Raw genomic sequence first — 14556 nt, 5'->3', positions numbered from 1 at the left:
CCTGTCCTTGACAGAATGTATTAAATAAGCAAACACCACCAACAAGCAAAACAAGTACTACAATGTAAAAATATTAAAAAAACAAAAACCCTCTCACATGCATAAATGAAAGATTGCACACAAAGAACTCTCCTCATACAAATTTAACTCAGAAAGCAAAACTCTAATAATTCCATGACCCAATGATATAAGTATTAATGTTTATTAGATTTTCCTTGTAGTCATTTATGTGTATACATTTTTTTAAATAGAATAATGTCAGAAATAAAATTTGTCTTTCATTTTGATTTACCCTTAATATGTAGATATTTCTGTACTGCATTTAAATTAAAAAATTATTATATCATATGTAGGAGCTATTGCTTACCTAACCATACACTGATAGCTCAACAGTGAAGGTCATTGACATTGCCATTACAAATAGCACTTTAAAGGAACACACCTGTATATAAAATTTGACTGTATATTTATATTCCTAGAAGAAAATCTCTTGAGAAATAGAAAGTAAAAAAAAAACTTGTTTTTATGTTCATTAATAACTATCATAAGTCAATGTTAATAAATATAACCTTGTTTGTTATTAATGCAGTTGTTTAAAGCAATTCCACATGTTTTGGCTACTATAATAATGAACAAAACATAAATGAGAATAACTATTCAAATATTAAGATATTATTTGCAGGGGTATGATGATGATATTTAGTAAATTCTAAAATGAAAAGCTTTCTCAGAATTAATGAGAACAATTACAGTTCAGATATATGATTTTCATATTCATATATGATTTGAGTCAAAGCAGCAGGGAAATGTATGAGTTCCTTAGGAAATATCATAGGAGGAAACATACAGAACTTATAAGAAGAAACGTCTAAAACTTTACTGGGAGTTATAAAAGAGAACATGCAACATACTACGTTTCTGGATGAAAAGACTGAGGCTAACAATAGTAACAAATATTTCCAAATTATTTTTTATAGATTTTTGCCAATTACATTCAAAGTACTAATATGAGCTTTTCTATATAGAAATTCAACAGAATTATTCTAAAATCAATTAAAAAGCTAGTAAAACTGAAAAAGAATAGAAAGGCACTTGTCCAGTATGTAAATACAATAATTAAAGATAAAAATCTCAAAATTAGGCAAATTGATCAACTGTAAAAATGAGATCCACAAAATAGCACTGCAGTTTATTTCTGTGTGGCAGTGTGATATGAAGGATCTTCAGAAAATCAATTGTCTAGGAATAAAGTAGTCAAGTAGGGATGAAGCCAATTGTGTGCTTGGGAGTGTGTGCGTGCGTGTGTGTGGGTGGTTTCAAAGTATACATTATGAAATTTCTGGAGGAAGTCCTCTTTGAGTTATCTACCTTAATCTCCTTTCGTAAACACCATATTAAATAGTGTAAAATAGGCTGTAGTCACAGCAGATTCCTAAATTAGTAATGGCTTTCACAGAATGTTTCCTTGTTCACCAAACATTCCAAAGAAGGTCAGTGTTTCTGATCAGGGCGTGTGTATGTGGTGGGAAATGGTGATGGATGCCGTTCTTTTGCTTTCACAGTTACACTTAGAACCAGTCTAATGTCATGAAACTTCCAAACTCATTCTGAGAGTCATTGCCATTCCGGTCTATAGGGAGGAACAAGGAGCCCTGTGGAAATTCTAATGGAAAATTTTTATGGATATGCTTGGAAGTAGTGCACATCACTTCTGCTTCCATTTCCATTAAATAAAATTCACCTCCATAACTATATTTTGCAACCATCTACACAGTCAATTTTAAAACATTATCAGTCCTCCAGAAAGAAACCCCATACCCATTAGTGATCACACCTGGTTTCCCCTTTTCCAATCCCTGGAAACCACTAATCTACTTTATATTTCTATGAATTTACCTATTCTGGACTTTTTGTATGAATAGAATTGTATAGTTTTTGGTATTCTGTGACGATAATTTCACTTAACAAAGCAGTTCTTAAATTTATACTTAATCATAGCGTATATCAGTAACTGATTCTTTTTCATTGCCAAATAATATTCCTTTGTGGCATCATAATACATCGTATTTATCAGTTGATAGAAATTTGGATTATTCCTACTTTTTGTCTATTCTACATAATGCTGTTATGAAAATCATGCATAACTTTTTTTCATGGACCTGATTTTACTTCTCTTGGGTACAAATAGGAGTGAAATTTCTGAGTCACATAATTGTATGCTTAGCATTCTGAGTACTGCTAAACTGTTTTCCTGAGTGATTTCACAATTACACAATTCAAACAACAATATGAAGCTTCTTATTTCACCACATCCTCACTCACACTTGTTATTATCGGCTGATGTCTTTGCTTTAGTCATCCTAGTGAAGATGAAGTTGTGTCGCATTGTAATTTTGATTTGCATATCTTTAATGCATAATGATGTTGAGCTTCTATTCATGTGTTCTTTGGTTACTTGTATATCTGACCTGGAGAAATATTTAATCATTTCTTAATAATTATTTTTTATTATTAAGTTTGAGTGTTCTTTATAGAAATGTCTTTTATTAGGGAAAAAGCAGAGAAGATGGTTAGAATATGTTTAGAGTTCTTTTGACTGCATGTCCTAAGAGAAGCTTTTTGCCTGGATTTATCCATTTAAATCTCATCTATTTTACCATCACTTGGAAATTATATACCATTTATCTAGCCTCATGCCTCCTCCCCTTTTACTTACAGATTTCTAGAAGTAGTGCATTAATTCAGATTTTTATTATGACAAAAAGTAGTAATTGACAGTGATTGAAATTTCACTCTCATAGTTGAATTTTATAGCAATTGCTTCTATACAAAACATCCAGGTAATTAATTGAATTCTTCTGATAGTATCCAATTACTCTTCTCTAAGAACATCATAAAGAACGTTAAGCTTTAATCCTGGTGGCCAAAAATATTTCTGTTTTTGTTCTAATCTGAATTCTAGTCTTTCCATATTTTGGAAATCCTCTTATTTATATTTTTTGTATTTTCACTCAAATAATACTATAAATATTAAACCTTTGATTTCATTTCCAGAGATACTTTTTCTCTAATATGTTCTGCAAACTACTAGATGCCTCTTAATCTCAAGAAAGTTATGCAATGCATTATTCTATCAAATCTGCATATGATATAATAATGACCTTTGGAGCCACTCACATTACGGCTTTATTTTTTTTTTAAGTTTAATTTTTAATGTAATCTCCACACCCATTGTGGGGTTCAAACTCATGATCCCAAGGTCAAGAGTCAGATTCTCTATCAACTGAGCCAGCTTGGCACCTTCTGGACCCACTCACACTGCAGCTTGAAATAAGATGAGAATCAGAAGAAAACCTGAAATTTTATATGGCAAGAATCCTAGCAAATTTCAGCCTACAGGGCTTATCTGAAATATTACTATTTGAAAAAAAAAGGAGAAAGCTAAATAAAGATAATGTATGATTTATAAAGGTTGCCACGGGGGTGCCTGGGTGGCTCAGTCAGCTAAGTGTACAACTTTGGCTCAGGTCATGATCTCGTGATTCGTGGGTTTGAGCCCCACGTCAGGATCTGTGCTGACAGTTTAGAGCCTGAAGCCTGTTTTAATTCTGTGTCTTCCTCTCTCTGTGCTGCTCCCCTGCTCATGTTCTGTCTCTTTCTAAAAAATAAATAAACATTAAAAAACTGTATAATATTTAAAAAAAAAAGGTTGCTATAAAACAGCTCCTGCAGTTTTAAGGAACAATGAATGGAGGAAATGTCAACATATTATTTAGAAGGTAATATTTACGTGAAGCCCAAAAACTGAATTTTACAAAATTTTCCAATCTAAGCTGCTTTTAGAATCCTTATTTGCATGCCCCTATTAAATTAAAAGAAAGCTTTCAAGCCTTAGAGTCTACTTCCAATTCTGTTACATCCAAGGTACATGACCTTAACTAATGTGATTCACGGTTTCCTTATTTGTTAAAGGGATAATTAGGCCTACTTTGTTATAATATGAGGATCAAGTAAAATAATGTATAGAAAGGCCCTAACACAAAGCCTCACCATTTAATCCTGGGAGAATGTAATGTGGTCATTAAAACATACCTTTTGGAATTAGAACTTAAAAAACAAATGACCTGGATAGTAAGCAAAATCTAAAATACAACACCATCTTGGGGTCACTTACTTTCCGTAGTGTTTTTCAAAGACTGCATTGTGTATTCTTAATCCCCAAATGTGACAGTTTCTCTAATTATGAGCCTACACATTTGTACACACATTCTATCATTATACTCAGGACTCACCCACTGGACTGTAACTAAGTCTTTAATGAGTTACTAATGAACAACTTAAGCTTAGATCAGCATTTAAAAAAATGTTAAAGAGTGTTGAAAAGCTATTCAAAGTGCAAGCCTGTTGCTTATAATTAGACTATAAACCCAATAAAAAGTCCTGTCTTCACTATTCATCCAGAGTTTAAAGGAATTGAATAGTGAGTGACAGATATACTCTGACTTTGGTATTATTAGTTTAATGCTAAGGGGGTTAAGTACAATGAGCTAAATGAGAGAAATTATTATATTGTTTAAATGCAAAGGTAAAATTATATGCGAAGAATCTAAATAGCATTTTACCGTGATTCAGTTTTTTTTCTCCGCTGCACTCATATGATTGAAACATTATTTTTGTTGTTGCATTAGAGAATAACAGATGATGCGAGGAACAAAATCCAGATATGATCATGTAAATTAGATCATGTTGATGACCAAAAAAACAACCTCCCCCCCTTAAAAAGTCATATATTTATTAAAGGTATGAACAGTTGGCTTTCACCTATTACTGCTTCCCTCCAAGCTTTTGGAGGCACCTGAATTAGATCAGGACTATTCTTTTCTGTAGCTCTTGTTACAAGTCAACAATGGTGGCAACCACTTAGCAATGATCCGTTCTTTCCCTTTTGATAGTGAAGTTGGTGAAACCATGCAGACTTTAAGCGCACATGATTTAATAATGAAGACGGATAATACATAAAATTCAAAGCAACAGGCTAGTATGATGCTGTCCCTCTAGGGAATGCTGCACCTTGGCCTAAAAGGAAGCCTTTCAGATTAGTCACAATAGCTCAGGACAGTGGGGATAGTTGTGATAGCCTACATGCTTTATAGGTCACAGGCTATTGTTAGGACGCAGGTTGGATGTCAGGCCTTTGCACTGCGATAAAAACCACAGTGTCAGTTTTTAAGATTAAGTGTCCAATAATCATCATACTCTATGAATACACAACCAGCATAATGTAATAGGTCATTTTAACATGTTAGCCTGTTAATGTGTCTGCTTCCTTGTTAACCACCACTTATTCATTTTGTGTGTGTGTTGAAGAGGGGCAGTGGGGGTAAAAACCTCTTACCACCAGAAAAGAAAATAGATAAACATTTTTCATCCCTCTCAACCATTTTCAGAAATACCAGTTATGATCAACTTAAGATAGAAAGAACTCACTAACAAGATAGATTTCTGTCAAAATATATATGGTTTTCACTGGTTTTTCCCACACATCGAGTATAATTGGCACTGTGATTCAGAGAAAGTGCCCCATTACTATCATTATAAAGATTTTCAAGGAAATTATTTACTTTACAACATTCCGAAAGCATTGCTTCTGTACCATTAAAATTTTAGTATACTTTAACAGGGAAGTAGATACAAGAAAATTAAAAGAAAATCAGTATTTTTCAAATTATAAATTTCAGAGTTTTCTTTTTGTTACCATGAATTTAAATCCATTTGCATTATGTTTACAAGAAAGATATTTTTAGTTCAAAAAGAAAATGTATTGGCTCTTACTCCTCTGATGAATAAGATATACGCATTTTATTCATTTTGAACGAAAATAATGTCTTCTTGTCAGAAGCTGATTTTTTAAATAAATTTATATCAGTGGAAACTTTGTGCTTACTCATTTTAACAAATACTTGAGGTATTTATATTATAGTATTATAATCTAGGTGGCTGTTCTAATAAACGAACCACAATTTTCCTGTTTTTAGCTTTATTCATAACCAAGCGCTTGACTCATCCACTATTCTCAGAATATCATCCAGCTTTTATTTCATGATTAAGTCTTCTAGTGACAGTTTAGCCAGAATACGTTTTATTTTCCTGTAACAAGCTATGTTGTAGAGAAAAATTCTATGGACCTCAGTTTGGAGGGAAATTGCTTACTTACATAGAGCATACCAATGCTTTGTGAAGCATATTGGTCTAGAGAAGTCTATTGAGCTAAATTGAGTAATATCCAGGTATACTATGAAAGTTGCTTCATCATACACAGGTGGGTAATTTATCACTACAGAACCATTTCCTTATGAAACCCAGAACTGACTCTGTGTTAGAACCTCCATGTTGTAATTTCTACCTGGTGGTTTCCTTGTCAGGTGTTTGAATTGAAACTTTTATGACTATTGTTAGAGATTACTACCCAGCCTATAAAGAAATTATGCAGCTGTCACATACACCTTAGGGAGTAATCATGAAAGAAGTAATCTTCTTATATGGCCAAAATGAAGGTGCTGGGGGAAAGATAGAGTCTTTCAGTATGCATAAGGAAGCAGAATTGGAAAAATGCCTTTACCAACAAGAAAAGAAATGAAAACAATAGTCAGCTTACCTGTCTCTCCCTCTCTCTCTCCCTTTCTTCCTCTCTGATCCCTCCCTTCCCCACTTCCTTACCCCTCCTTCTCTCCTCAGCCACCTGTCCTTATTATGTATATTGCACTGAATTTGGATTAGACATTCCTTATCACTCAACCATTTGCTATAATTATTTCAGTATAAATTCTAGCTTTTACATAGCACTCTGCAGTTAGCTGAACCCTTTTGCACACAGTAGCTCCATGAATACTTATAACCATCCAATGAGTCACAGGTAGTAGTATCAGTTATAAGATGAAAAAATAGATTCAGAGCCATCAATCTAATGATGCAATGACATTTCAAATAGTTGTTAGAAGAGAAACTCAAAAATCCCTTAAACATCTCATGGAGGCTTCTTCCAAAGATATTTTAATAACCTACTAAGCATTAGACTTCTTTCACAGAACTTCAGTTTAAATGAGAAATAAACCAACCTAATCAACTTATGGAAGAATGAGCTAGAATAGTACAAAACAAGTAAAATGTTTAAATTTCATTTAAAGAAGAAAACAATATTGTATTTATATAAACCTAGAGATAATTAGTGAAAGGTAAAGTTGAACAATTGTAATTATAGTATATTTTAAACTCTTATGAGGCTCATAATTAGCTCATTAGTTTAAAAATATGGTAAAATATTGCTCCCAAACACAAAAATAACTTGTGAGAAAAATCCTTAGTATGTGAAAGTGAAGTCACTTGTAACTCTGATAAATATGCTTTGGTGGGGTTTTGTTAGCATTTCTCTCACCTTAGAAGTATCTTAGCGTTACAGTTCATGGTTTTGTCTAGATCCCTTGGTCATTATTATGATCAATAGATGTTTGGAGGAAGAAACTGAATAATTGGTTGAATAATGAAACTATTCCTATGAGAACAAGAGAACAGAAACAGTTGAAATTGGTTAGAAGCAATCCTTAGTATTTTTTATTATTTATAAGTCAATATTGATCTCAGAAAGTATATCTCATTAAAATATGACTTTTTATATGTATTTCAATTTTAAGCTCTATAGATAAGACAAAAATTCTGGTACTACCATCATATATACTTTACATCTGTCATGCTCATTGTTTTTCCTTTTTTTTTACTACTTGCCTTGGGCTCACCCCAAACTATTATTCAGGAGCTTTGGTGCTGTGATGGCTTTTGATATTTAGAGACTAACATAAACATGGGAGAAATATTTTGATCATTTCAAATATTTTCATATTTCATGCCTACCTACTAGGAAAGCAAAAGCAAAGTGTTTATATAGTAAAACTCTGAGTATGAATTGATTATGTAGACAATTTGGATATGGCAGTGTCTCATTACTTATGAATATTAAATATTATCTATGATTAAAGCAATTCAAATTTGTAAAATATTAGTGAATTTCTCTGTTTTAAAAATATGAAGTCCTGGGACATCTGGGTGGCTCAGTTGGTTAAGCGTCCAACTTCAGCTCAGGTCATGATCTCAGGGTTCGTGGGTTCAAGCCCCACATTGGGCTCTGTGCTGACAGCTCAGAGCCTAGAACCTGCTTTGGATTCTGGGTCTTCCTCTCTCTCTGCTCCTCCCTAACTTGTGCTCTTTTTTTCAAAAACAAATTTTTAAAATTAAAAATATGAAGTCTTAATCAGATATGCAAGTTTTAAAGGAGGTAAGATGAAGTGTCTCCCTCCCTCTGAGGAAGGTTAGAAAGAAAGAAGAACAAGATATGTTGGCCTTATCATTACCTCCCGCCCCAAAACCAAAATCACCTTTGAGATATCTTTGAGTACATACAACAGAGCTTGAAAATGTGGTCTCAGGGCGCCTGAGTGGCTGAGTTGGTTAGGCCTCCAACTTCGGCTCAGGTCAGATCTCACGTTCGTGGGTTCGAGCCCCGCGTCAGGCTCTGTGCTGACAGCTAGCTCAGAGCCTGGAGCCTGCTTCCGGTTCTGTGTCTCCTTCTCTCTCTGCCCCTCCCTCTCTCATGCTATGTGTCTCTCTGTATCAAAAATAAATAAAACATTAAAAAAAAGGTTAAAAAAAATGTGGTCTCAAGTGGAGATGAGAGGGGAATAGTGTGAGAGGAAGGTGTGTGTGTGTGTGTGTGTGTGTGTGTGTGTGTGTGTGTGTGTGCTTCTAAAGTATCTTTCTTTTTATCAATCTTTAGAAAAGAAGAGACATGTAGAATGTGAATTTTCTCTTCAAATATACTTGAAGACAATTACCTTCCAGGAACAGCTTGATGTGTTTTGCCCAGCCATTTGTGTAGAATTTAGTCAAGTGGTTGGAGAATGCCAGGGTATAGCTATCACCTTTTTTTTTCTTAACTTTATTTATTTTTGATAAAGTGAGCAGAGAAAGGGGCAGAGAGAGAGGGAGACACAGAATCTGAGGCAGGCTCTAGGCTCTGAGCTAGCTGTCAGCACAGAGCCCAACACAGGGCTCAAATTCATAGACTGCATTATCATGATCTAAACTGAAGTCAGGTGCTTAACCGACTGAGCCGCCCAAGCACCCCCTCACCTTTCTTGACAGGAGGAAGAACTTACTGCTTCAGATAGAATTGGGTGCCCCAAGGACAGACCCAAAGACAGACTGAGCTTCTGACCACTAACTCTTCACATGAAACTTGGGTGTTGGGTTTTTTTTTTTATAATTTTTTTCACGCTATATTTTATATTTGAGAGACAGAGCACAAGTGGCGGAGGGGCAGAGAGAGAGGGAAGCACAGACTCGAAAGCAGCTCCAGGCTCTCAGCTTCAGCACGGAGCCCGATGCGGTCTCAAACCCACAGTGAAATCATGACCTGAGCCGAAGTTGGATGCTTGAGGAACTGAGCTACCCAGGCGCCCGACTTGGGCGTTTCTTAAGCAGGCATGCTCCAAAGATTATTGGCTAGCATTTGATTTGAATGATTCTTTCCAGACTTCAGATTCTGTGCTTCTAATGGAATACCAGACTTATAAACTGTGATGTTTATCTCAGAGACTTATTTTTATAATAGCTTCAGAAAGAAAAAATAGATTTATATTTATAACTCAAATAAATATTTCCCCAGAAGTCATACAGTATTTTAACAGTTACATATACAATATTTTTAAAACAAAAGTTCAGATTTGGGCTGTGTTCTGTTAGCCTTTGTCCATGTGGGCCATGTAGTAACCACTTTACTTTTGCTACAGTGATTGGTGATGCTGGAACCCTTTCTTAGAGATGATGAAGTTAAAGGAAAGTCAGTTCTACAGACATAGAAGATATTCGGTTTCATAGAACGAAGCAGAGCCTAATTTCCTTCAACTTAACAGAGTCAAGTAAACTTTCCAATATTTTGTATTCCTCAGTCTCACTCTATGAAATCATTTTATTCTATAATCCAGACCTGTTCCTTCTAGGTCCCTGGATTTTGTTTTCTAGTGAGTTTGAGAATATCCTTATTTGTTGTTTAAGTGTATATTCTTTCCTTTAATACAACTCGTATTTTTCAGCTGATGATGATTTCATCTTTTATGCATTTTAAATCATGTGTTATTCTCTATTTACGTAAGAGATTGACCTTTTCTGAGCTAATCTATAGTAGAGGTCACTATTCCCAAGTCTTTTTCCCTAGCCTGCCTTATTCTTTCTTTCCAGGAACTTCATTCAGTATGAGCTCATGATCTGAGTTTTGCTTGCCTCTCTTATCTCTTTCCAGACCATTCTTCTCCCAGCCCACTGCACATAGATTCACTGGCCATTGTGCCATGGTGGTTCCAACTAGAGGAATTGAGATATCTTGGGATGTTCTTTATTCCTGATTTTGTTGTGACTAGCAAATTCCAATCTCATTGAGATCTCAGTTTAAACTTTACTCACACAGATAAGTTGTCCATAAAAACCTAAGCAGAGTAGCCTTTGCATATTTTCCTATTAAAACTTTCTGTAGATTACTTATATTTATAGAGCACTTAAAAATTGCTTATCTGTCTACTGTCTATTTTCTATACCAGAATGGGTGATTCATTAAAATAGGTACATGGTCTATTTTGCTCACCTATATCTCCTGCATCTAGAAAAAGACCTGGCACATAATGCCAACATAAAAAAAAATATTTGTTGAATGAACAAATAAGTGCACGTTACACTGGCTGAGGGTGAAATCTTTCAACTCTGTTATAACCAAAGCTTTTAGGAAAGAGTAGCTTTATCATCTTCTACTCATTTCCTTCCATAATACAGTTTATAAATATTTAGGGGAAACATGCCTGCATGTATTCATGTAAAAAATAATTAAAATTTAGTCACTTTTTGGGCAATGAGAGGAGGGATATTTAGAAGTCAAATGATCAGAAAAAAAAACACCATTGGAGGTAAGCCTTAAAGGAGATAATTACTTAGGGATTTTGATTTTCACAACTTTTTTGGTCTTGAAACTTGTTTCCTTCTTTGACACCTTTTTCATTTACACGATCTATCAAAATAGTATTGAGATTACCTTTTGCCCAGCTATCTTAGTACTCATCCATTATAATGAGTATAAATAAAAGGGCAATGCTAAACTTAGTTGTATTCGGGACTAGTTATATTCTAAATGTTTTTTTTTTTATCACAGACAAATTTATATCATTTTTGTTTTCTGTAAGTAAGGGCTATCTAGTTTCTTGTGATTTCGAAGAGAACATGTATTTCATTCTTAATTTGCAAATTTTATATGTCAAGAAAGTATAGTTCCACTTTATAAACTTACAGCATTAGAAAGATGATCATAAAATTCTCTTGCATTATTGAATTTCCTAGTTTCTCGCCTGACTGTTGAAAGGTAGCAATATAACATTATTAATGTTTAAATATGCATGTATGTTAAAAATAATTGTGTAAAACAAAATATTTTTCCTTGTATTTTACTTTCTGTTAGTAGGGGCATTTATTATTATTATTCATGTTTACCATGCTAGTTGCAATTAGTATAGAAAAATGTGTATCTCCTGTACCAATTCACCAGCAAACTAAAATCCTGTACTTATATAGCTCTGTTTCTCATAGCATACAGTGTATGACTGTTTTGTGAATTATTAAAAAAATCATATGTTTACAATTTTATTTTTTCATTATTGTCTTGGTCTTCCATATTGATCCATTTGTGTAATATGTACCACCTGTCAGTAAAATCACTGTGTATTTAAATGGCAAAAATGTATGTATCTCCTTTTCACCTTAATGTTCATCACAGATCTTAATACAGTATCGTTCAAAAAATGTTAAATGACCTGAAACATATAAATAAAAAACAATCCATGTAAATGTAACAACACAACATACAAAACAAAATTAATAAAGAATAAATAAATATGAAACCTCTGAAACCTTTGGCACCCATTATCTTATCAGGCTTTTTGCATGTAAATACTTAGTTCAGTAACATTTTTATTTATACTTATAGATATTAGTGCCTATAATTTTAGAGCAAAACATGAATCTATAAACTATAAAATTTTTATTTTGTCAAGTAGCTTTTTCTTGAAAATTGTGTGTGATTTTCCAATCATTGTTAGGGATTAGGATGAGGCGATTGGCTTATCTAAGATGGTGGTTAGCTAGGACAGAACTGCACAGCCCATATCACACTAGGGACTAGGGAATGTGGTTTCGCAGCTCCAGGGTTATCTGAGTGGGTCTCGGGGTGGCTGGAGTCCAGGGACTTCGGGCTGCAGCAGAGAGCAGCCGTGGGAATAGTCTCTAGCTGGGCTCCTCTGCAGCCTGCCTGAGCTGAGCGGAGTCTGATGGTGCGCCCTGCGGTCCCCGCAGGTGGCAAGCACAGTGAGCGACATCCAGCCCTCGCCGCCCCGCTGCGACATGCTGAGCGCAGCCCAGGAGGCGCTCTGCCACCCAGACATCTCCTTCAGCAACCAGCAGCGGAGCGTGCCACTCCTCATCGTGGACAAGGGCCCCGTGGAGCTACCAGAGGAGTTCGCGGTCCAGGTGCCCAAGGAGCCCAGAGTGCAGCCCAAGGTGCGGCCAGCGGTGGGGAAAGGGGGCTGGGGGTGGCTGGGCAGGGACTCCTGGAGGACTCAGCCCCAGGCAGTGCCCCAGATGTGTCTTCTCATTTATTTACGGTCTGCATCCACGTACTGTGGCTGATTTAGTGGACCTAGTGGTATCCTAGCAGCTGTTTAACACTGCATGCTGGTTTGACATTGCCTCATTACGGCAAACTGTTGGACTTTAAATTTTTGAGTGGGTTTGAACTATCTTTGCATTATCACAGGAAGTTTAAAATTACTTCTAGTGACAATTTCAACGACTGTAAAATGTGCTGGTTGTAAAAGACAAGTTTTAACATTTCTGATCATCTGCTTGTTTGAAAAAAACTCTCATCAATGGACACAAGCAAGATTTTGAGGAAAGCATGATGAATACATCTTGGTTGGGGATTGTACATAGTCATTTGAAGCATAAAATCTGATAGAAAAGTGATGGTTATAGAAGCAACTTAATGTTCTTATAAGAATGTTGGAAATCTTTCTAACACAATCTTTGCAGCTGGCAAGTACAGTCAATGACATCCATCCCCTGAAGGTCTAGTGAGAAATATTATATAATATTTGCACAAAATTCAATACTATTCTTTCCCCCAATACTTCATTTTATCTTTATTTAATACTTAGGCAATGTAATTCTTTTGGCTCACTAAGCTCCATGCAGGCACTCTTAATCCTCTTATGTCCTTCAGGGAATATAATAGAATAAATATAATATAATATGCAATATATATTTATATAATATATATGATATATGTAATACATATGCATATGTAATATATGTTAATATTTATCCATTTATATTTATACAAATGGATACATTGATTAAATACAATATGTACATATTTCACGTATTGTATTGTGTTATATTATATTATATTTATAATTTTCTTTCTGTGCTACAACATGAAAAAGGCTGGCATGCATGGACTAGTGGAGCCATGAATACCAAGTCTTTTCCTAAAACAGTGTCACTTCTCCCACCCCATAATTTCTTCAAGGGGATCTTCATACAAAAACCACTGGTAAAGGAATGTGAAATATCAGTGTATTAGCTGAGCTTATCTCCTTAACCCCGTTACAGTATTCTCTGGTAAAATAAGTTGGAATATTTTGTTTTTAGATGAGGGACCAAGGGAGATGTGTCATAAACTCATCTTAGATTTAATAGACTTGTGAGAATTAAATCTAACTCTCTAATTACTACAGCCACATAGAACAAGTGACTTGTACTCATGATAGGTCTACCTATTCAGTTACATTGTTCAGTCAATGTTCTAGAATCTTTCCATTCAGAAGAACATGTCTTCCTTGGTATAGGTGACTAGTGATGGAGGAGTATCTACGCTTCCACAGAAGTGTGTAAAATTGACGCTGGTGTGTACAAGAAATTCAAGGAAAGTGTAGTAAATATTATTTTCCTGTTTTTTTAATGTTTATTTGTGAAAAAGTCAGAGAATGTGAGTCGGGGATGGGAAAAGAGAGGGAGACAGAATTGAAGCAGGTTCTAGGCTCTGAGCTGTCAGCACAGAGCCGGATGCAAACCTCAAACTCAAAAACCATTAGATCATGACCTGAGCCGAAGTCATACCTTAACTGACTGGGCCACCCAGGCGCCCCTAAATATTCTTTAAGGGCATTTTTTCCTGCTGTGTTGTATTACCATTTCAAACCTGAAATTGGATTCAGATATATTTTTCTCAGAATGTGCTTTAATAGTCGTGATGTTTTCCTCATGATGCCCTTGATTTATATTCTAAAGTAATTACATACAATTAATATTATTTAATTTACTCCAATGCACATAAAATTCATCACAATTTCTAGTACTGGTGAAGAAGAAATCCAGAAATGAGGTTTAATTTTTCAGTAAACATTATAAATG

General features: G+C 34.9%; 1 protein-coding gene across 15 annotated transcripts in view; it reads left to right on the top strand.

The window, feature by feature from the left end:
* Positions 1-14556, top strand: part of ADGRL3 (adhesion G protein-coupled receptor L3) — a 504973-nt gene that overhangs the window by 6656 nt on the left and 483761 nt on the right. For 14 of the 15 annotated variants that reach the window (XM_029945417.1, XM_029945384.1, XM_029945411.1 and 11 more), the window contains exon 2: positions 12439-12642. The exons of the other annotated variant lie outside the window; for it this stretch is intronic. In XM_029945417.1, the coding sequence (XP_029801277.1) occupies positions 12439-12642 (204 nt within the window). The remainder of the gene's footprint in view (positions 1-12438; positions 12643-14556) is intronic. 15 annotated transcript variants of the gene reach the window in all.

The sequence above is a fragment of the Suricata suricatta genome, chromosome 1 (assembly GCF_006229205.1).
Source record: "Suricata suricatta isolate VVHF042 chromosome 1, meerkat_22Aug2017_6uvM2_HiC, whole genome shotgun sequence".
NCBI lineage: Eukaryota > Metazoa > Chordata > Mammalia > Carnivora > Herpestidae > Suricata > Suricata suricatta.
Note: the sequence above shows the minus strand (reverse complement) of the source record. Positions and strands in the feature narration are given on the sequence as shown.